This window comes from Heterocephalus glaber, unplaced genomic scaffold (genome assembly GCF_053883595.1).
Source record: "Heterocephalus glaber isolate CG9 unplaced genomic scaffold, H.glaber_assembly_v1.0 deba00001497, whole genome shotgun sequence".
In the NCBI taxonomy this organism is placed as follows: Eukaryota; Metazoa; Chordata; class Mammalia; order Rodentia; family Bathyergidae; genus Heterocephalus; species Heterocephalus glaber.
This window is the reverse complement of record NW_028258320.1, coordinates 5,609,185-5,630,259: the sequence shown is the minus strand read 5'-3', so window position 1 is coordinate 5,630,259 and position 21,075 is coordinate 5,609,185. Positions and strand designations below refer to the sequence as shown.

General features: G+C 51.5%; 2 protein-coding genes and 1 non-coding gene across 10 annotated transcripts in view; 1 reads left to right on the top strand and 2 right to left on the bottom strand.

The window, feature by feature from the left end:
- Cul9 (cullin 9) overlaps positions 1-10,705 on the bottom strand; it is a 35,489-nt gene extending 24,784 nt beyond the window's left edge. For 3 of the 7 annotated variants that reach the window (XR_015440250.1, XM_021259778.2, XM_013072922.3), the window contains exons 1-9: positions 10,567-10,704; positions 7,877-8,479; positions 7,181-7,335; positions 6,307-6,807; positions 5,747-5,882; positions 5,416-5,609; positions 4,741-5,146; positions 4,097-4,289; positions 53-260 (exon numbers count right to left, since the gene is read on the bottom strand). Coding sequence is in view for 5 of the 7 variants with exons in the window: in XM_021259778.2 (XP_021115437.1) it covers positions 53-260; positions 4,097-4,289; positions 4,741-5,146; positions 5,416-5,609; positions 5,747-5,882; positions 6,307-6,807; positions 7,181-7,335; positions 7,877-8,471 (2,388 nt within the window). In the remaining 2 variants the exon portion in view is untranslated. Of the gene's footprint in view, positions 1-52; positions 261-4,096; positions 4,290-4,740; positions 5,147-5,415; positions 5,610-5,746; positions 5,883-6,066; positions 6,214-6,306; positions 6,808-7,180; positions 7,336-7,876 lie in introns of those variants that run through there. The other 4 variants (XR_002395660.2, XM_021259780.2, XM_087184569.1 and 1 more) reach the window with 3 other exon arrangements.
- Positions 2,727-2,833, top strand: LOC147825535 (U6 spliceosomal RNA). The gene has a single exon (XR_015440635.1). It is a non-coding gene; the product is annotated as a U6 spliceosomal RNA (small nuclear RNA).
- A 657-nt stretch (positions 10,706-11,362) lies between the features above and the next one.
- Srf (serum response factor) lies at positions 11,363-20,780 on the bottom strand. 2 transcript variants are annotated; one of them, XM_087184573.1, is made up of 7 exons: positions 19,869-20,780; positions 18,136-18,402; positions 16,141-16,402; positions 15,515-15,634; positions 14,586-14,777; positions 13,832-13,908; positions 11,363-13,705 (listed from the first exon to the last, which is right to left on the bottom strand). In XM_087184573.1, the coding sequence occupies exons 1-7, from the start codon at positions 20,385-20,387 to the stop codon at positions 13,592-13,594; spliced, it is 1,551 nt and encodes a 516-aa protein (XP_087040699.1). In that variant the 5' UTR covers positions 20,388-20,780; the 3' UTR covers positions 11,363-13,591. The 2 variants fall into 2 exon arrangements, with proteins under 2 accessions (XP_087040699.1, XP_004846574.2); XM_004846517.4 differs by having other exon boundaries at positions 11,363-13,683; positions 19,869-20,777.
- Positions 20,781-21,075: the final 295 nt, after the last annotated feature.

Here is a 21,075-nt window from a genome sequence, read left to right as displayed (position 1 = left end):
CCCAACCTGCCTGTCTTGCCCCTCACTTTCCCACTGGGCCCAGTGCACTCACCGCCAGCCCTGCCTGCTGCACCAAGACGGAAGTCTTATATTCTTGCATGCAAACCAGCACAGCGTAGATGCCACCCTCCCTAGCAAAGAGTGGGCGCCACTCATGCTTGTTCATAAGCAGGTAAAGGAGGCGCAGGGCCAGTGCCACCACCATCTTCTTTCTCACATGGTTGGTCAGCAACTCTACCAGTGTCTTCACTAGCTTCTCCCTGAGAAGAGACGAGACCCTGGGATTCCTCATCCCAAATAACCTTGCCCAACTACTGGGCCATGACACCAGCTACCTCCTGCAGAGGCCCCTCACCCATCGAGATGCAGTCTGCACTCTCCAGCCTGTTCTCCTTGCCTCAGTCTCACTTTGGGTCCCCTCCCCTCTGTAGTCTAACTGGCCCCAACAGAGGCAGTGGGGAAAAGTGATTACAAACTCTGGCTTATCATTTCAAATGAATTCAGTGCAATTCTATGCAAAATGCCTTTAAAGTGTTTTAAAATGATAGACAGATTGAGAAAGAGAAAGAAAATATACAAGAATAGACAAGGAATGTTTGGGGGAAAAAAACAATAGTTTTGCCTATAGTCATCCAAGTGTAATTATAAACATAATAATTAAAACTCTAGCCAGGTGGGGTGGTACACGCCTGTAATCCCAGCCCTGGGGAGGCCAGGGCAAAAGAATTGTAGCAGCTTCAAAGCCAGCCTGGGCTACACAGCAAGACTCTCTCAATCAATCAATCAGTAAGTAAAACAAAATCTGGAACTGATACAGAATAAGCAAACAGAATAATAGATGACTAGAGAGAAAAGGTGGCATCTCTTGCCACCCTTGAAAGGATGGCACCTTTGAAAGGATGGACTGTTTCAAAACTGATGTTGGCCAGACACATAGCTCAGAGAAAGTGTTTAGCATGTGTAAGATCCTAGCTTCAATCCCCAGCAACAACCCCCTCTCCAAAAATGTGAAGCTGAGACACCTGGCTATCCACTTGAACAAACTGGAGTTGAAGCTCTACTTCAAACCACTGCAAATAGATTTTTAGATGAATATAAAAAACCAAAAAATCATACATCTTTTTAGAAAACTTAAGAAAATATTTTTGTTTTGTTTTGTTTTGTCTTTGGTACCGGGGATCAAACTCGGGTCTTTGAGCTTGCACAGCAGGTGGCGAAACCACTGAGCTAAATCCCCGGCCCGAGAAAATATTTTTATAATCCTGGTATAAAATAAACCTTAATAGGATACAAAATCTAGAAGCAAAAAAAATTTTGTTTTTGTGTTTTGGGGTTTTTTGAGACCAGATCTCAACATGTAACCCAGGCTGGCCTTGGACTTACTATGTAGCCCAGGCTGGCCTCAAACTCATTATAATCTTCCTGCCTCAGCCTCCCGAGTGCTGGGATTACAGGTGTGCACCACCATGTCTGGCTTCATAAAAATGTTTAAAATTATAGTAACATAAAAACTTTAAACTTTAGCACAATGAAAGACACTATAAACAAAACTTAGACATATAACATGAGCTAGAAAAAAAGGTTGACTAGAAATGCTGATATGAAGGAAAAGGAAGGACCCCAGAGCTCCAAGCTCACAGTGAGGGCCACAAGAGGCAAAAGAACCCCAAGTAGGGGGCCGGGGATGTAGCTCAGTGGTGCTGTGCCTGCCAGGCAAGTGCAAGGTCCTGAGTTTGAGTCCCAGTACAGAGAAAAAAAAAGAATAAAATATTTAAAGAAGAATTAAATACATCAAATATGCCCAACTTCATCAGAATGCAGAAAACGGAGACACCAATCATATAAAATTTTGTCAGTCTGACTAAAAAAATGATAATATCCAGTGTTGGCAGAGGTAGGGAAAACATCTATTAGAATAGTGTACTTGGTTGTAGCCAATTCACAGAGTTCCACACAGCAATGAAAATAATGAGCAGCTCCTTGTGGACTGACATGGAAATCCCTCTGAGATGCACTGAGTGGGGACACAAAAAAGTCACAAAAGCAAGTACAGGGCCGGGGATTTAGCTCAGTGGTTTCGCCACCTGCTGCGCAAGCGCAAAGACCTGAGTTCCATCCCCGGTACTAAAAAAAAAAGCAAGTACAGTGTGATTACATATATTAAAACACAAATTCAGCCAGGTATAGTGGCATGCACTGATAATCTCAGCACTCTGCGAGGCTAAGGCAGGAAGATTACAAGTTTGAGCCCAGCTTTTACAACTTACAGACTTAATGAGATCCTGTCTCAAAGTAATAAAATAAACAAAAAAGCTGAGGCTATAGCTCAGTGTGAAAGCCCTGGGTTTAATAGCTCTCGGTACCACAAAAACAAACGGGTCCAGGGATTTAGCTCAGTGGCACCACAGCTGCCTGGCAAGTGAAAGGTCCTGAGTTCGATCCCAGTACCAAATAAAACTCAGGAAATGCTCTATTTCCACTTGAATAATATGTATGATTTTTGTTTTTATATACCAGCTAAAGAAATTTAAAATTTAGAAATACTTTTAAAATGCTCTATTTCCAAAACTACAATTACAAATTAAATTTGGAGATGGTCTGAAAGATGCACCAGACTGATAACTGGTGAGAAGGTACCTGAGCTTTTTGTTCTATTTTGTTTTATATCTTTCAGATCTCTTTAAGAATGCATTTCTGTTGTAGTATTTGTATAATTAAGAAGTGCAGTGCTCGCTTCGGCAGCACATATACTAAAATTGGAACGATACAGAGAAGATTAGCATGGCCCCTGCGCAAGGATGACACGCAAATTCGTGAAGCGTTCCATATTTTTTGGTGAAAGCTGGCTGATGAAATTATTTTGTCTTACAATTCAGGGAATATATTTATATTTTTCTATGAAAAAAAAAAAAAGTACAGGCCGGGGATTTAGCTCAGTGGTTCCACTGCCTGCCCCACAAGCACAAGGACCCGAGTTTGATCCCCAGTAACAAAAAAAAAGAAGTACAGAGCAGGGGCCGAGGATTTAGCTCAGTGGTTCCGGCACCTGCCTTGTAAGCGCAAGGTCCCAAGTTCAATCCCCAGTACCAAAAAAAAAAAAAAAAAAAAGTACAGAGTAGGCATCCATGAAGGCATTTGCCTATAATCCTGGCATTCTGGGAGGCTGAGGCAAGATGATTTCAAGTTCCAACCCAGCCTGGGCAATTTAGTGACTTAGCAAGATCCTGTCCCCCAACCCCTCAAGAAAGAAAGTAAAAACAAAAAAGGGCTAGGGATATAGTTCAGTGTGAAGGCAGGCCTTGGTTTCAATCCCTAGTACTGCAAAAAAAGAAGAAAGAGAAAGGAGAGGTGGAGGAAGAGAAGGAAAAGGAGGAGGACAAGGAACAGAAAAAGAGAAGGGAGAAGAGGAAAAAGGGGAGTAGGTGGAAGATGAAGAAGACAAAAAGGAGGAGGGGAGGACGACGATGAAGAGAAGGAAAAGGAGAAGAAAGAGGAGAAACTTTACAAGTAAAAAGAAAGTGGGGATAGAAGAAAAAATTTTATGAGAAGAAACTTAAACTTCAGAGCTGAAAGGACCTAGGTTTGAATCCTGGCTCTGCTATATGCAGAATTCTGAGCAAGTGACTTAAATTCTTTAAGCCTCTGGCTGGTGTGATGGCACATGCCTGTAATCCCAGCACTCTGGAGGCAGAGGCAGGAGGATCATCACAAGTTTGAGACTAGTCTGGGCTATATAGTGAGTTCAGGGCCAGCCTAAACTACAAAGTGAGACCCTATCTCAAAAAACCAAAATAAAACAAAACAAAAAATCTCTAAGCCTCAGTTTTTCCACCCAAACAATACTACTACTACTACTAATTATAATGGAACAACAATCCTATCAATGCTTCCTTGGTGTTAGGAATGACAGGATGCACATAAAACCCCAGCGCAGAAGAGCTCCAGGAATATCTGAACACACACTGCTTGATTGCTCCTCACCTGACACCTCCTTCACCCTCAGCCTTTCTAATTTTGATCTCATTGCTCCCTCCCCCCATCACCATCTTCACTGTCCAGTGCCAACCTAAACCTCTTCCCTTGGTGCCATGCTAACCTCAGCAATCTGTTGGGATGGACCAGCGGGTGGTTTCGCTCAGTGACCTCTTCCACAGTCTGACAAAGGGCATAGAGCCCTGAAAGCTGTAGGTCTGCGTCCGAGCTGGATATCTGCATGGTGGCCGCGACTGCTACCACATCCTGATCCAAGGAGCTGAGTAGACCAGGGACCCGCAAGGTTCTAGCCATTTCTGAAATTGGTGAAGGAAAGGCAGTGGCTAGAGAACAGAGGCACCTCTAGGCTGGAAGTCTTTAAAGGATAAGCCCAGTCTTCCCACCAACACTTTTTTTTTTTTGGTACTGGGGATCAAACTCGGTTCCTTGTGCTTGTGCAGCAGGAGGTGAAACCACTGAGCTAAATCCCCGGCCCCCTACCGACATTTAAATACATTTGTCATTACTGTGTCTTGCACTGGGAACTTTCCCAATTATGGAGAATCTAATCAAACAGGGAAGATGAAGAAACCCTGGAAAATAGACCCTCTTTCTCCAGAGATAATCCAGATCAAAGCAAGGACAGAGGAAGATTTCAGGGGCCTTACTGCAAGGCTTTCCTTCCACCCTGACTGTCCACATCTTCTACTGGGCCCACCCAGGACTTGTGGCGATGTCTTTGCTCTCTGCTCCCAGAATGTGACTCACCACTGGCTGCCACCTTCATCTTCAGGGGTGGAGCCATCCCCTCAGCCACCAGGAGTTGGTTAAACAGTTGTGAGTCACTCTGTGCCATGGGGGACTCAGTCTTGGCCTTGGCAGGCTCTGGCTCTGCCTTAGAGGGCTTGGCCTTTGCTCTGGGGGAATTGGACTCTTCTTCCGAGAAGCTAGCCTCTGACTTGGACTCTTCTTGTGGATCTGAGGTACAGGAGTGACTTCGTGAAGACGATGAGGTGCTGGGTTCATCAGAGAGCAGCCCATACTTGCTGTAGATCTGCGAACTTAGCAGGTCACAGAGGGTGCTGCCCTCCAACCGACTACAGAGTACCTGCACCAGGCCCTCAGCCATCTCTACTGGTATGGAGAGCTCGCCCAGGGCCTCTTCACCCAGGTGCTGTAAACACAGACAGTGTGGACCTTAGGGACAAGCAGATACCAAGTTTCCAGGGACAGTAACCAAAAGGGTGGCCGCCCCTACTTGCCTCATTCATACCCTCTACATAGTAGCCCTCACAGCATGTCTCCTCCCCCAGAGACCTAGCCCTCTAACCTTCAACTCCAGCCTTCCTCTAAGTGGGACTCCATTGCTAGTTCTCTAGCATTCCCATTTCTAACTTCATGACTATCACCTTCCACCCATCCTGGATCTCAAGTCTGTAATACCTCATTCAGTTTCTCTCGAAGATTCTGGAAAATTGGCTGCTGCTCGCTTATGTCCAATTTCTTGATGAAGAAAAGCAGCTCCCACCATTCAGCCTGGGTCAGGTACCCCACTTCCTCATGCTTCTTTGGCTCAGGCCGGAGGTACGGCAAACAGTAGAGGCTGCCCATGGGTTTCCAGTCCCAGAAGGGAAGTGCTGAAGATGCAGGCACAGGGGTATTTGCACCCAGCAGGGAAAAGAGTCAAGATCTGAACCTCTTCCAGGGAGATGGCTTCTTGCTGAATGCCATTCCTCTGGTCAGAGATATGCCAACCACATTCTCTTAGGCTCACCTGTGCCTAGTACAGTAGCCCCTGCCCTCTTCTCTGCCGATGCTGAAACTGCATCCCCAGAAGCTTCCTCAGGACCCAGGATCTCCAGCATGTGCCAGTACACCCAGTAGGTTCGGCCAGTTGACTGCCAGAAGACCTGGCATAGAGGAAGAAGAGAGGGGTTGGCCCTTGGACCTCTGGGTTACAAGGGCTGCAGAGGAATGCCCAGGCCTAGCTGCAGATCACACCCTCAGATATACACCTCTCTGAGCTTAGGAAAAATATAGGCCTGACCAGAGGCTTCCATCCCTCTCAGGAGTGGGCCCTGCCTCTCTTCATACCTTGATGGTCTCCTCCCCTGGTGGGTATCTCAATGAGTCACTTCTGTTTCCTGGCAGGAATCTCTCCATGACCTCACAGCTGCCCCCTCACCTTCCTCCTGTTTGCTGACTGCCTTTTACCACTTCCATTCCCTGGGGGTTTTCTCCCTGGGTGGCATATCAGAGCTTTCTGCATAGAAGCCCAGCTGTGCCCTACCCACAACAGATCCCCAGTAGTGTTTGCCATTGTGTGTTCCTCACCTGCACAGGGGGGACGCCATTGTTGCTCTGGCAGAATTCGCCCTTGTCCCCAGCGATGATCTCCTCATAATCGTCCAGCATCTGCACTCGCATGCCTGGCTGCAGCACCTGCTGCACATACTCACCATACCCACTGCGGCTAGAGAATTCTGACCGCTGGCGGAAGGCTTGCCCTTGCCTTCTGGGGGTGGTGATGAAGGGAGGAAGTAAAGGGGGGGGGCCCGAAATGCAGGGCTGAAAGATGGACCTAGGTGGCTGGCGTGGTAACATGCTCTGTACGCTGAGCTTGTGGGCCCAGCCCATGCTCCGCAACAGTTCTGAGATGAGGTTGCCCACAGCCATACTGAACTCCAGCTCCCGTTGTCCCCGGTTTTTCTCCCTCGTGGGGCACGGAGAGCTTTGGTCTCCAGTGCCTGCTTCTGCACTGTTATTCAGTTGATCCAGCAGGGAAGTGACACAGAGGTAGCGCTTCACCAGGGAGAAGAGCAGTTTTCCTGGGATCTACAGGACACAATCTTTGGTGTAGGCTCATCTCCTTCTGGCTCTGGCCTCTCCCTTTCCCCTCTATGTCTTCCCTACAGAAAAATATAAAGCCTCATTCCTAGACTTTATTTTTTGAGACAGGGTCTTGCTAACTTACTAACTGTCCAGACTGGAATTAAGTTTGTGATCCTCCTGCTCTAGCTTCTCGAGTAGCTGGGATTACAGGCATGTGCCACCACACCCAGTTTAATCTTAGAAGTTCTGAATGGCCAGGGGGCATGGACCTTCACTTTATCTAGTTCTCCAGGGGCGCTGGTGTGACACACAGTCCCAAACTATAGTTTAAGAAATAATGCCTTGCACACAGCCTTCCCCACAGCCGGCAGAGTACCTGAGGCAGATGAATGCCTTCAAAGGCCACGCAGTGTTCTTCAGAGGATGTAGTTTCTGCAAACAGCTCCAGCAAAGTATAGCGGCTGTCAAAATCCATGTGCTCCTCGATGCCATCTTGCTGGCTCAGTGACAAAAGGACGTGAGCCCGACTCCCTGTAATCCACACCCAATTGGTATCTTCTCCATGCCTGCTACCTTTCTCCTGCATTTCCTAGGCTTTCTATCTCCTTTCCTAGAGGTTTTCAAGTTTCTTTGTGACTGAGAACCAAGCAAGATACACATTTTACCTGGTAACCTGGCACAAACATACACACAGAAAACAGGAACATGTCATGCTACAAAACTCACAAATTTAAGTGCTGCATACTGATGTTTTATTTTTTTTTTATTGGTTGTAACCCAACAAATTGATTTCACAATTAGTAAATCTCAACCCACAGTTTAAAAAAACACAAATCTACCCCATTCTCTTCTCTCTGCCACTGCACTGAGAATGGACAGATAAATCAGGTGCTACCATTTTATCTTATCCTGTTTATCTACCTGTAATAACCTATTAATCTGTTCCTTTGCACTGAACTCACAGTTATCAAGTTCTAGGTATTTTTAAGAGCTGAAAACTATCTATTCTTTCTTTCTTATTCCTTTGAGCCCCATTTACTCCAATGCCTTCCTTCTTCCCTAGCTGTCTTACCAGCATCGTGGGCCGCCAGAGCCTGTAGCATCTTGCCTGCACTCCGACGGATTTGAGGCTCAGGATTGCATAGCATGTCCATGAGCAGGTCCAGGGCTCCTGTCTCCCTGAAGACCCCAGTGAGAGGCCCAATGCTGGCATAGGCACTGAGCACATGGATGGTGTGGAGCACAGCAGTAGTGAGGCTTGAGGTCCCACCTTCTGCCAGCTGCCTGGCAGCCCTGCGTACCAGTGCCCGCACATCAGCCTCCATCTCTCTCATTGCTACTTCATCCAGGCCTCCAGGGTCACGAGGAAAGCTTTCTGAACACCCCGCTGGTTCGTGCTGAGGTCCCTTAGATAGTGCCCACTCGCCTAACAGCATGGGGCAGTTGGCATAGACCTCTGGGGCTGACAGCCACATCAGGATGTGTTCTGTTTTGTCTTCTTCCACACCCACTTTGTCCTCTTCCCCACACTTCAGGATACTCCATCGGATCAGGTATTCAGGATGCCTATCATGCCCAGGTCGCTGTCGAATGAGTTCCTTAGGATATGCCTGTAGCCGGGGTCCCAAGGGAACCATATGGTCCCCAGCACGTCGCTCCCCTACCATGCTGACCTCTTGGGATACACAAAGGGAAAGATAAGAAGGATGGGAAAATAAAAACTAAACAAAATAAAACATTAACAAAAAGACAATACTGGAAAAGAAAAAGACTACACAGGCAGTTTTGGAATCCAGATAGGATGGTGGTGATTTACCGGTAAGCTGCAGAATTTAGAGGCTAGAGAAGACAAAAAACAAGATGGGAGAAATAGCTAAACTTAGAGATTTTTTTTTTTTTTTTTTTTTTTGAAACAGGGTCTCGCCGTGTAGCTCAGGCTGGCCTTGAACTCATGGTGATCTTCCTGCCTCAGCCTCCCGAGCGCTGGGACCACAGCCATGTGCCATCATGCCCAGTGACTTTGAGATTTATAAGACACGAATGGAGTGAAAACAGTAAGAGGGTAAAATTAAGGGTTTAAGACATGGAAGAAATTAGAGAGAATGAGAAGAGTAATACCCAAAGTGACAGTTAAGCAGACCACTCTGGGCAGAAGAGCAGGGTGGCTGAGGGTTTTAGATCAGAACTTCAAAGGATGACATGGATGAAGGGCAGCAGCATGTGAGACAGTGGGGCCAGAATATGAGAAAAAGTAGGTTTAGAGGGGAGCAGGACAAGGAATATCAATGACAAGAGTAAAGCTGGAATGTGTATATAGACAGGTGAGCCATGGCAGATATAGAGAATGGAGAGGAAAGGAGGTGGTGATCCAGGGCAGATGACGGCATGAGAAAAATGAATGAAAGTCTTATGAAAGAAAAAGACCCAATCCCACCCTGTGGGAGCCAAGGAGAGTGTGGCAGGTGGTGTGCTGCAGGAGCCTGGGAATGCAGTAGGGTTACTTCACTCTGTGGTACGCTGCCCTTTAAATCCAGAATACTGTGAAGCACATCCTGCCCTGGGTCTGCATCAACAGATCGTGTGTCCATGAGATTCCCAGAGGTGTCCGCATTACTTTGGGTTAGTTGTGCCACACTGCCTATTAATTAAAATAGGTCAGAGGGCATGGTGTCACATGCCTGTAATGTCAGCACCCTGGGAGGCTGAGGCCAGCCTGAGGGGTTTAGCGAAATCCTGTCTCAAAATAAAAACTGTATCTGTGTTGTATGTATGGTAAGGGTCTAGGTCAGGTAGATACTGATGGGAGGCAGTACTCATGGGGCTATGGGTAGGGAATGAGGTTGAGAGAAGCAATGTAGTATAGACTTCAAGAGTCACATAAACATGGCTCGATTCTGGCTCTTTCACTACCCGCATAGGTTTGAACAAGTTGCTTAACCTCTGAGCCTGTTTCCTCTTCTGCAAATAGTAATAATATTTCTACTTGTAAAAACTTAATAAAATCATGTATGTAATGCACTTTCAACAGCATCTACCACATAAGTGCTTAGTAAATATAATCTAATATTCATCAAATATTCTTAGATGGTAGCAGCAGCCATCAGATAAATGGAAAGTTATAAACCAGATTATAATGGAAGTAGGATGATCAGGAAAAGATATGTGTAATATGAAGCAGTGCAGGAGTAATAATGCCTTGCACACAGCCTTATAATGCCTTGCACACAGCACACAGGAGTAATTATGCCTTGCACAGTGAGGATGGAAGGTAAACCCGGGTTAAGAAATGGGGATCGGGGAGGGAGTCATATTACAGGGGTACAGGGACAGAAGACAAGCAGCAGTGACTAGGAAAAGACAGGAAAGATGTAGACCTCGATGGAATAGGGGATCACCCAGCGTGAGGGACGGGCTGGGAGGTAACTAGTGACAGGGCAATGCACATCTCATCAGCTTAGGGCGAAATAAAACTGGGCAGGGGTGGGGGTGGGGGCCGGCCACCTAAACTTCGATGAGGTGAGTCGGGACGTGGGAACTGAGGCTAAACAACCAACAAGACCAAGTCAGGGCTCGCAGACCGGAGGGACCGTGGAGGAGGCCACTCCAGCCGTGGGGATGGGATTGGGGGTGGGGTAAGGCTGAGGGGCGGTGCCTGACAGGACCAAGAGAATCTCAGAGAGCAAGACCTGGTACCCTTCGGCAGCTACGGGACCGGGGAGAGGTCGGGGAACGGAGTGGGTTGACGCAGAACTCTACTCTCACCTCCCACTGCCCGTCTCGGCCCTCGCTGGGACCCAGCGGCTGGTCCCACTTTCCTGGTCCCGCCTCCTCAGCAGCTCCCTTCCGGGTCACACAGCGCGCGCACGCGGCCTCGAGTCTAAGGGTCCCAACGAGGACTACGCCGAGCGCGACCGAGAGGCGCGTATAGAGCATGCGCATTGGCGCGGGGGTGGGTCGGGGAGAATGTGGGGGGCGGTGCGCTGCAGGAACCCGGGAATGCGGTGGTGTTGCTCCACTCTGCGGTAGGCTGCCCTTTAAATCCAGGATACTGTGAAGCACCCCCTGCTGTGGGTCTGCCTTCCTTATGCTAGATCGTGTGTCCATGAGTTTCCCAGAGGCGTCCGCAATACTTTGGGTTAGTTGTGCCAGATTGCCTATTAATTAAAATCGCTCAGGGGACATGGTGGCACATGCCTGTAATGCCAGCTCCCTGGGAGGCTGAGGCCAGCCTGGGCGATTTAGCGAAACCCTGTCTCAAAAAATAGGTCTGGGAATACAGTTCATCGTGAAGGCGCTGGGTTCAATTCCCTGTAAAACACCCGCCCCCATATGGTTGCTCCACTGTTTGGCCCAAGCTCCTAGCACAACCATTCACAGGAAGAAATCCCCCACCCTACCCCTTGCCCCAACATTAAGACTTAAGAGAATTCAGCAGCCTAAAGTATCTTAACATTTCTGTTTTCATGAAACAGCCACACTTGCTTCTTGGAGCAGTGTTTTGGGGTTTAATGTTCATCTCGTCCTCCTTAGGTAGAAAAACAAAGCCAAAGACCCCCAGTCTGTGCACAAAAATGATACATTTATTGAAAGAGTATTTTTTTAATACAAAAGAAAGCTCTGTACATAGGACTGTGACCATGTCCACCATTCCTGGGTCAGCATCCCAGGGAAAGTAGAAACCACTGACACACACATTCACATTCACACATACACACCCACTCAGGCACACGCACACATATCCCAGAGCCATCGAGGAAGGGAAACACCACACCAAGGGTCGCCTGCACATGTAAATGCCACCTCATCCCTGACACGCATGCCCTCCCAAGGCCCCGTTCACACAACACACATTGTAAGCACTTTGCCTGATTCACTCACTGGGTCTGTCTGCTGCAGGAAGGAGGAGGAATTCATCAGCGTCTCCTCCCCTGGGTGGGGGAGCAGGGTGTGAGTGGTGGTGGAGTGAAACAAGAGCAGAGCGAAGGGGCTGGGGAGTTACAGACCTGAGTCCCGAGCTCCATCTCTGGCCCTGATTTGCCATGCCCCAGGTTTAAAAGCCACCCGGAAACCCCAGCCATCTCCAAGAGAAAGCCCAGAGAGGTGACTTCCATCTTGGCACCCTAAACTGGGGCAAGACAACCACTGGGTAGATGTTAGGGGGTTCGCAACGTGGGCAGATCATCCCCTTGATATCTAGGCTGTGCGTAGAGTCTCCCCCACCCTTCACCTGATCACAGAGGCAGGGTTGTTCTGACTGAAGGCAGTTGGGAGGGTTAAGAAAGGTCTGCTCCAGCTGCTGCCCCGGTTTTGAAAAAGCCCCTTTCTGGACACCGCTGGTGAAGGTGGGCTGTTACATAGGGTAAAAGACCCTCCCCCATGCCGGCCCACCCTCAAAATCTACCCCAGGGGGGCAGGGGTTTGGGGCATGGCCCCTGTACAAATTACATAAATACTGAGGTTACATTTAGAAAAATAAAGTCATTTTCTTCAAGGCTTTTTGTCTTAATTTAAAAAAGTTACAGTAGCTGCTCACTCCCTGGGAGAGCTGCCCATTTCTGGCTCCCTATTTTGCTGCACTCAGCCCAAGAGCGGCTCCCACTTGTGACCCCCACATCTGCCTCTGGCCCCCCTCCCAGACCCCATCCTGCTCACTGCAACTTGGGCCCCAGGCAGCTGTGGGCCTAGGGGAGGGAGCACAAGGTTGCAATGCCCATGCATGTGGCACAAATGAAGTCAGTTGCTTCTACCTGACACCCTCCCGTGCCCACCCCCATGTTTGGTCGCCCTCTTCCCTCTCTCTAGTAACAGCCCTAAAGGGCAAAAAGAGGCCCAGAGCTGCAGGTGGCCCTCCCCACCCCGTTGGGGCATGGCCTGAGGGCCCCTTTCCTCTCTCCTGGCAGCAATCCAGGATGGGGCCATCCCAGAATCTCCCCCCCACACTGGAGGACCCCAAGCTCATGGGGTGGCTCCATCCCCAGGGGCCCTGCCAGTTCTGGGGAGCCTAAGGGCTCCCCAGGGAGAGGGAGTATGGGCAGAGAAGGGGACGAGAAAAACGCCATAAAAAAAAGTTAAATATTTTAAAAATATATATTTATAGATTTGTTTTCACTTCGTCTCCTCAAATAAAAAGTTCAAAATCAACTTTAAAGCAGCTGGGAGGAGAGGGGGGAAGACAAGGGGAAGAAGGGAACATTGGTGGTTCCCTCCAACCCAAGTGCCCCTGGAGGTCCTTGGGGCACGGCAAGGCAGGGCAGCCCCAGGAATCGGCCCTGCACAGGCCCAGCTGCTTAGGAGCTGAAGGGGCAGAGGGCGGTGTGGGGGCGTGGGGGCACCCCAGCTCCCCAGCTGGCTCCCTGAGGAGCAGGGCAGGCCTCTTGCGAGCCAGCCTGTGGCAGACAGTGCTGACCTGGGGTCAGCAAGGAGGCTAGAGAGAGGGCCCCGACTGCTTCCTCGGGGGGAACATGGTGCCCAACCCCACAGAAGGCCCGTGAGTGGGAAGGGGCCACGGTCCCACTGGGTAAGCTAATACTCATGGCAGACATCGAGCCGAGCTGGGGAGGGCAGTCTGAGGGAGGAGGCAGGAGGGAGGGTGAGGGAGGACGGGTGGAGGGCAGGCAGGCCCATTTCTTTGGCTGGAGTGAGAGGGCATAGTCCTGTGGCTGCCCACTCCTCCACCCCGCCTCCCTCCTGCGCCCATCAATATATGTGTAAAGAAAACGTGAAAAGGCAACAATAAATAAGTGGTGCCGTCCCTTGGGCGGTCTGTCCAGGGCGGCGGGCGGATCATTCACTCTTGGTGCTGTGGGCGGCATCCAGGTTCACCACCTGCAGCTCGGTGAGGTTGCTGCTGCTCCCAGCCTGCTGCCCTATCACAGCCATCTGGGGGGGAGGAGACAGTGAGCTGGGGGCAGGTGCAGAAAAATGGGGGGGCGAGGGGCCAGGGATTCTGGGTTAGGTCAGATGGTAATGGGGCCCCCCAAGTCCAGATATGTGCCCATGGGATGGGGTGGGAAGGACCCCCACCTACCTGGTGAAGCTGAACTGCAGACACAGGAATCTGTACTGTCCCAGACGGCGCCGTCAGAAATACCTGTGGGACACCACCTGCATGGGGAACACAGGAGAGGCTCACTCAGGAGGAGCCCAAACACTGGAGCCCCCAAATGCTAGGGGGTGGTGATAAATGCACAAGTAACAGGGAATGCTCAGGTGAGTGTCCAAGTGGAGAAGCACTGGTGCCTGAGTGTGTGACAGCATCCGTGAGTGAGCGTGCATGTGCACGTGCAGGAATGCATGCAGCCGTATGGAAATCAGTATGAATACTCTTCAAAAAACTAAAAATAGAAATTCCATTCCACCCAGCCATTCCCCTTCCAGGTATCTAGAGTTAAAGTCATCATATTACAGTCACACATGCATACCCATGCTTATAGAAACACAACTCATAACAGTTAAACCTTGGAAATGATCTATATGTCCACCAACAGATGAACAGATAAAGAAAAGGTGGTGTTTACACATAATGAATACTACTCTGCCATAAAGAGGGATAAACTTGAGTCATTTGTAGGAAAATGGATGTACCTTGAGACCATAATGTTAAGTGAAATAAATAAGACACACAAGCTTAAATACTGCATGGTTTGTCTTATATGAGAAACCCAAAGTATAAATAAAAAGCAAAATAAAAGATAATAAGAAGCAGGGAGATAGAGCTTTTGCAAAAGACACGTGTACTGGAGGAAATGGTCCTCCCTTCTGCAGCCCTGCCCTCCCCTCACCTTGCTCCTGGACCTGGCTGTGGGACACCTGCATGGTAGATGGTGCCTGGGAGAAGGCATTGAGCACGGTGAGGCTGCCATCAGCCAGGCCCGAGGTGGGGGCATACATCACCGCATGGGGACTGGGGTACATCATGTGGCCACCCACAGTTGTGGGCACGGACGATGTCATGATGGTGGCAGGCAGTGTCACTGGAAAACAGACACATATCAGGGAGCGGGACACTGGTCCCTACCAATGCCCCCATCCCACCCGAGGACTCTGGCCATGTACCCAGTCAGAAACTTGACAAAACCATTTGTTCTATTTCCTCTTCCCTCTTCCTAAACTCACACCCAACAAATCCATCTTTTAAACCAGCACTGCTCAAAGTTAATGCGCATACAGTCACCTGAGAGTCTTGCTAAAATGCAGATTCTAATTTAATAGGTCTTGGGTGACCAGAGTCTGCATTACCACCAGCTCCTAGGAATGCTTGTGCTTCCAATCACTAGACCATACTTGGTATAGTAAGTTGAAATAACAACTTCAAAGTAATTCTGAGAGTGTCTCCTCACTTCTGAAATGGCCACCTGAGGAGAATTATAGCTACTCAAAACCCCCACTCCCGCCCACAGGGAGACAACTGCTATGGATAAGACCATCCAAGTAACTGACCTGATGTTGTGTCTCTGGGGAAATAAATTCTCAGGTAAGTGAAGGGAGATGGCTTCAGGGGTCCCTAATTTCCTCCTGGAATCCACAGCTCCACTGCAGAGCACCATTTAAAACCCATCCATCCCCATGTGACTTTCTCATAAGGTTTAGGTCAAAAGCCCAGACTCTAAGAAATTCTCTAACCTCAGGTAAAGAGGGATCTGCTGGGCACCTACTGCTAAGCCTCAGAGGTGGAGGGAAAGGCAGGGAAGATGACAGGGCTGAGTTTTACCTGTCCCACTGGAGGAGGTCTGCGTGAGGTCTGTGCTGCTGTCTCGAGAAGGAGACGCCTGCTGTGGGGCCTGGTGCACCTGAATGGCCTGCACTGGGACCTGCTGGGCTACTGCCCCACCTACGAGACACAGAGGCTTCCTTGAGCTCTGTCCTGCCCAGTGGTCACCCGCACACCAGACACACTTGAACACCCCAACCCCAAGGTCTAGCACATTGATCTCCAACTCCCATCACTATCTTTCTGGGAGCCAAATAGGTCCTTCAGGCCCCAAAGCTCTTCTCCAGGAGCTTCCCCCCTCCTCTTGCTCCAGGCTTTGCCTCTGTTTTCTTCAACCCAGACTCTGGCACTGACCCAGCAATGACATGACAGGCAAGCAGCAGAATGTCTACCATCCCATAGCAATGGTAGCTCAAGGCTAGGCTACCTAGACAAGGTCAGAACATACAGGTAAACTTACTGCCAAGGACTGCAGGGCTCTCATGGGCAGGGACACATCTGCCTATGGGATGTAAGAGGCTTCTTAGGCTTAAACCCATTCAACCTCCTCTGAGCAGGGAAAGTTCTCCTGGTGCTACCCATAGTAAGGGCCACTCAGCATGCCCAATATGCCCCCTGTGACTCACCAGGCATGAGGGTGAAGCTGGTAGGCAGCTGCATGAGGCCCCCAGAGGAGACAGGACCGCTGCCCGTACTCTTCAGCACAGTCCCATTGGCACTGCTGACCGCGCTGGGGCTGACACTAGCAGACACTGGTGCCAGGTAGTTGGTGATGGGGAAGGAGGGGCCGCTGCTGACTTGCATGGTGGTAGAGGTGCTGGGTGCTGTCTGGATGGTGGAGGTGGTACCCGGCAGGTTGGTGACTGTGAACGCTGGCTTCAGTGTGTCCTAGGCCCACAGTAAAGATGGAACAGTGAGGCTCTACCAGACCCTGCCCCTGCAGAAGCCTCATGTGGATTGAGAGCCCACAATGAAATCAGTGTGCTTGAATTCAAATCCCAGCTCCACCATTTATCTACTGCCTGGCCTCTGGGCAAGTTAAGGTGCTGCTAAGCTTCATTTCTTGCCTGTGGGTATAGTGGTGCTCAGTGGTAGAGCACGCATGAAGCCCTGGGTTTGATTCCTAGCACAACAAGATAAATACATAAAAGAAGGATAATACCTATTCCACAGGTTATTATGAAGACAAGACAGGTTAACATGCCTAAAAGCATTCAAGAATAGTACCTGGCATGTAACAGTCCAAAATAAATATCTGCTGCTCTTAAAATGATGATGATTATGATGGCCATGATAATCATGACTACCTACCATTGCCATAATAACTCAAGAGTTCTCTGCCCCCGTGAACTGTGGGATCACAGAGGGCCTGTTCCCAGCTCTGGCAATGACCATCTGTGTGACCCTGAGACAATTATTTCCTCTTCTTTAGCCTCAGGTTTCCCCTTCTTTAGACATAAGAGAGCTGGGCTACTATGTTCTCTTAAAGGGTTTTTCCAGCTTTGCTCTGTCAGACTGCTGGTAGACATTGAATTTCCCAGGGAACTTAGGGTTTGAGAGAGATCTTAGAGTTTTGGTAATGAAACTTTTTTTTTTTTGGTACTGGGGATCAAACTCGGGTCCTTGCACTTGCGAGGCAGGCAGTGGAACCACTGAGCTAAATCCCCGGCCCAATGAAACATTTTTTATCAAATGCTTAAGACAAAGTGCCAAGGAACTTACTCATTCACTAGAATTTCCTGCAAATAAATAAGCCTTACTGCTAACATGGTCTGAAAATAGTAGGTAACAAACAGAACGGGGTCATGGAGCATTGAGTCCTGAGGAATACTGTGTTCTCAGAGGGGAGAGGAAGAAATCTTGAGTTGAGAAACAAGTTTAGATCCGAACCGAGTAGACTAAGGGGGTCTCAACAGTTTGGGGTGGGTTAGCACGGAATATTTCCTAAGCAGCCAGGCTTAAGGTCCCTGATTGGCGGAGGCGTTGCTAAGGCAAACAGTGCTGCTTCCTCCCATTGGCCAGCCAGTTAAGAGTGGAAGGTGGAGCTTTTGCGACAACCAGGAGGAAGCCTCACCCTCTCTCCTTACCAGGAAAAGGAAGGGGGCGGCGTAACTAGGGCCGGCATCCCTAGCAGCAGGCAGGGGACAGTACTCCCTAACTGCACGCCCCACATCCTGAAGGGGCAGGCCTCTGGCTAGTAAGGTATTCCCCCCATCCAGGCAGCTAGCCCGCCGGCCAACATTGCCTTGTTCCCAGGACCCCAGCCTCCCCTCCGACTCCCTGGCGACCTAGCCCGCCCTGAGGGCAGGGCTAAACTACACCCCCGCCCCAGCGGGAAGACAGCTGGCGGGAGGAATGCGAAGGCCCTGCCAGGCCGGCCAGCGGGCGGGCAGGAGGCCGGCGTGGAGCCCGAGCCGGCCTTATATGGGCACGGAGGCCGCCCGCTTATCTAGAGGGCCGGCCTCTCATCCGGCATGAAGCTTGGACACCTGTCCCCTAGGATAAGGGGCACCAACCTGGCTCCACTCCACATTAGTGGGCACCTGTCTACCTGGGATGGGCCAGGGTGGGAAAAGGACCCCTTTTCCTCCCCTCCCCTCACCTAGGGGACACAAACACACCTTGGTCTCCCCACTGCTGTCAGATTCTGACACCTGATAGGTGAGATCGGTCTCTTCGAAGCCAGTGGCACTCATTCTCTGGTCTGTGGTGGGGTCAGAGCGGGGAGGAGAGTCTGGCGAGTTGAGGCAGGTCTGGATCAGTGCCTTGCCGGTGTCACTGGTGATCATGGGCTGCAGTTTGCGGGTGGCAAAGGTATACACATGGCCTGTCTCACTGGCCACCAGCAACAGCACCTGTGTCCCTGTCAGCGTGGACAGCTCATAGGCCTGGGGGTGGGGAGGGAGATGGGCAGGTCAGCACAACTTTCCACCTCCGCCTTCTTCCGCCTTCCTTGGGAAGTAGGAAGGAGGTGAATTACAAGGTGATCTCCAGCCCCACTCCCATAATGACCTTTGTCCCTAGTGACTCTAGGTGGGTGCCATCAAGATATCTGAAGGTAACTCGGAGCAGGAAAACTATCCATGCTTGTTCTTGGAGGTACAGCCCCACCGATTGCAGATAGCCCAAGCAAGCCATCACAGACCCCCAGGTCAAAGCATATAACATCAGGGTACATGAGCTGCTTCCTGGTACACAGCTTGGTACCTGGAGCCTCACAGAGGCCCGCTCACTTCTCACTGTTACAGGGACAAGGTGGGATCCCTGACACACCTGTGCTTCACACATCACATTACTGGTAAGGGACCATTTAAGCCCCAAACTATCCCTTACGACTTCCCAGAAAGTGCATAAGCCCTAACCTGTTGTCATTAACTTCTGATGCCCTATTACACTGTACTGCCCCTTTATTACTGCTTTGTCTTGGGAAAGATGGGGAGGAAAGAAAGAAAGGAGAGCTTTCCTTCATGAACCACCTTCCCCCACAACCTTCTGACTGATGATCAAGTGACAAGGGATACTGATACAAGTGTCTGGAGCTATGGCAGATGGGAGCTAGATTAGCACCAAATATCCCCCCATGAGCCCAGGAAGGGGACGCCAGAGACACCATCCTCCCTCTCAACAGTTTCATGGCTCACCTTGGGTTTCTCTATGGGACAAAAACATCCACCAGCGTTCCCAAGGTTGTTGCCTCTTGTTTCCCAATTACTCTGCTTCCATCTCTTTCCAAAGCTATGCCCAGCAACGACTTTCCTCACTTTCCCCCGGCCAACTGGCTGGCAAGGAGGAATTCCCAGGCATCTCTACAAACCTGTCCGACTCCCATCCCCAGCCAAACTCCCTGCAGAGATTTCCCCTCCAGTTGGAAACCCCACCCGGCCCCAAGATAGACAGTTCTGCAGCCGGTCCGTGAGTGTGAGGTTTCCAGTGAGAGCAACGGAAGACACATGGCCAGGACGGGACTTGGTCCCCGCTGGCTACCGAAACAGGACAGCTCTCCTACTCCCTCACTTGGTCCCTAACCTCCTGTCCTTCTTGCCGGTGCTACTCTCGCTAGCTGCCCACCTTCCTCCTACACGGACAGCTCCAGCCTCACCTCCACATCTCTCCTGTCCCGGCTCGCCCTTGCCCTTCTCCGGCGCTGGAACCGGGGCGCACTGACCGCGGACCCCATCTCGTGGCGCGCACTCCTCTGCACTCCGCAGGGGCCCCTTGTTCCAGGCGCGGTCACTCCCACCTCTCCCGGACGTCCGCGGCAACCCCCTCCCTGCTGGCCTCCAGGGCGGCCGCCGCCTCCTCCCACACCTCCACCGCGGCGCCCCCTGCAGCACCCGCCCCCGGCCGCGGGTACCTTCTTCATGATGCCCGTCTTCCTCTTGCTGAAGGTCGTGTAGCGCCGCAGCTTGTTGTCGATGAACTCCATCTTGATCTTCACGCGGCCCCGGGTCTTCTTGCCCGGCTTGGCCCCGCTCACCGCGCCGCTCACCGGTCCGTAGCCCCCCGCGGCCGCCGCCGCCGCCGCCTCGGGCCCGCCAACCACCACGCCGAGCTCCATCTCACTTAGGCTCCGCTTGAGGCCGCGCCGCTCGGCGCCCAGCTCCTCTTCCTCGCCTGACTCCGAGTCGCCCTCGCTGCCGCTGTACAGGGCGCCCGCGGCTGGCGCTGGGGTGCTCGCCGCCGCCGCCGCCGCCGCCGCCTCCCGCTCCAGGCGGCCCGCCCCGGGCCCCGCGCCGTTCCCGGGGACCCGGCCCCCGTTAGCCCCGCGGGCACCGCCGCTGCCCGGCCGCCCCGTCGGGGTCCGGCTCAGGCCGCCCCCCAGGGCCGAGCCCCGGCCCAGCGCCGCCGCGGCCCCGGTTTGGCTCGGTAACATGGCGCTCGAAGCAGGAGCACGGGCGGGCAGTCAGCGAGGAACCGGAGTCGCCTCCGCCGCCGCCGCCATGGGCTCCCGGCTCACACCGGCGCTCCTGCTGCTGTAAGCGCGGTTCTCGGCACCGCAGCCGCTGCTGAGAACCTGGGGCCCCTGCACGCCCCGGCCGATCTGGGCCCTTACTTTCCTGCCCCTGGGGCCCGTGTTGCCCCAGGCCGCGCGCAGCGCCCCCTGTCCGTCTGCTAGGGCGGCGCGCCCGGCGGCCGTCAGCGTCCCCCAGGGGGCAGGGGCTGCTGGCCGCGGCAGAGACGGCGGCTGGAGGGGGCCGGGACCACGCGCTGGCGGCGGAGGGATCCCCCGACCCTTCCCCCCATATAAAGAGATACAATGTTTCCTTTTATGGCTAGGCCGCTCCTTATATGGTGAGCCCCTGCGCCCCCACCCCATTGGTCCGCGGTTCCGGCACCTCCGCTTCCCATTGGTCCCTGAAGAGAGCTCATTTACATAGACATACCGAACTCGCTGCTGTCATCCCGCGTCAGACCGCGATTCCGAAAGGGGAGGAGCTGATGCCTCTTAAAGGAACAGGACAGGAGGTACAACTCCGCCCCTCTAAAGTAGAGAGTGGTAGAGAACTTGCGGGGACGTGCAGAGCGGAAGCCTAGGAAGGAGCGGCATATAGTCTTGTGGA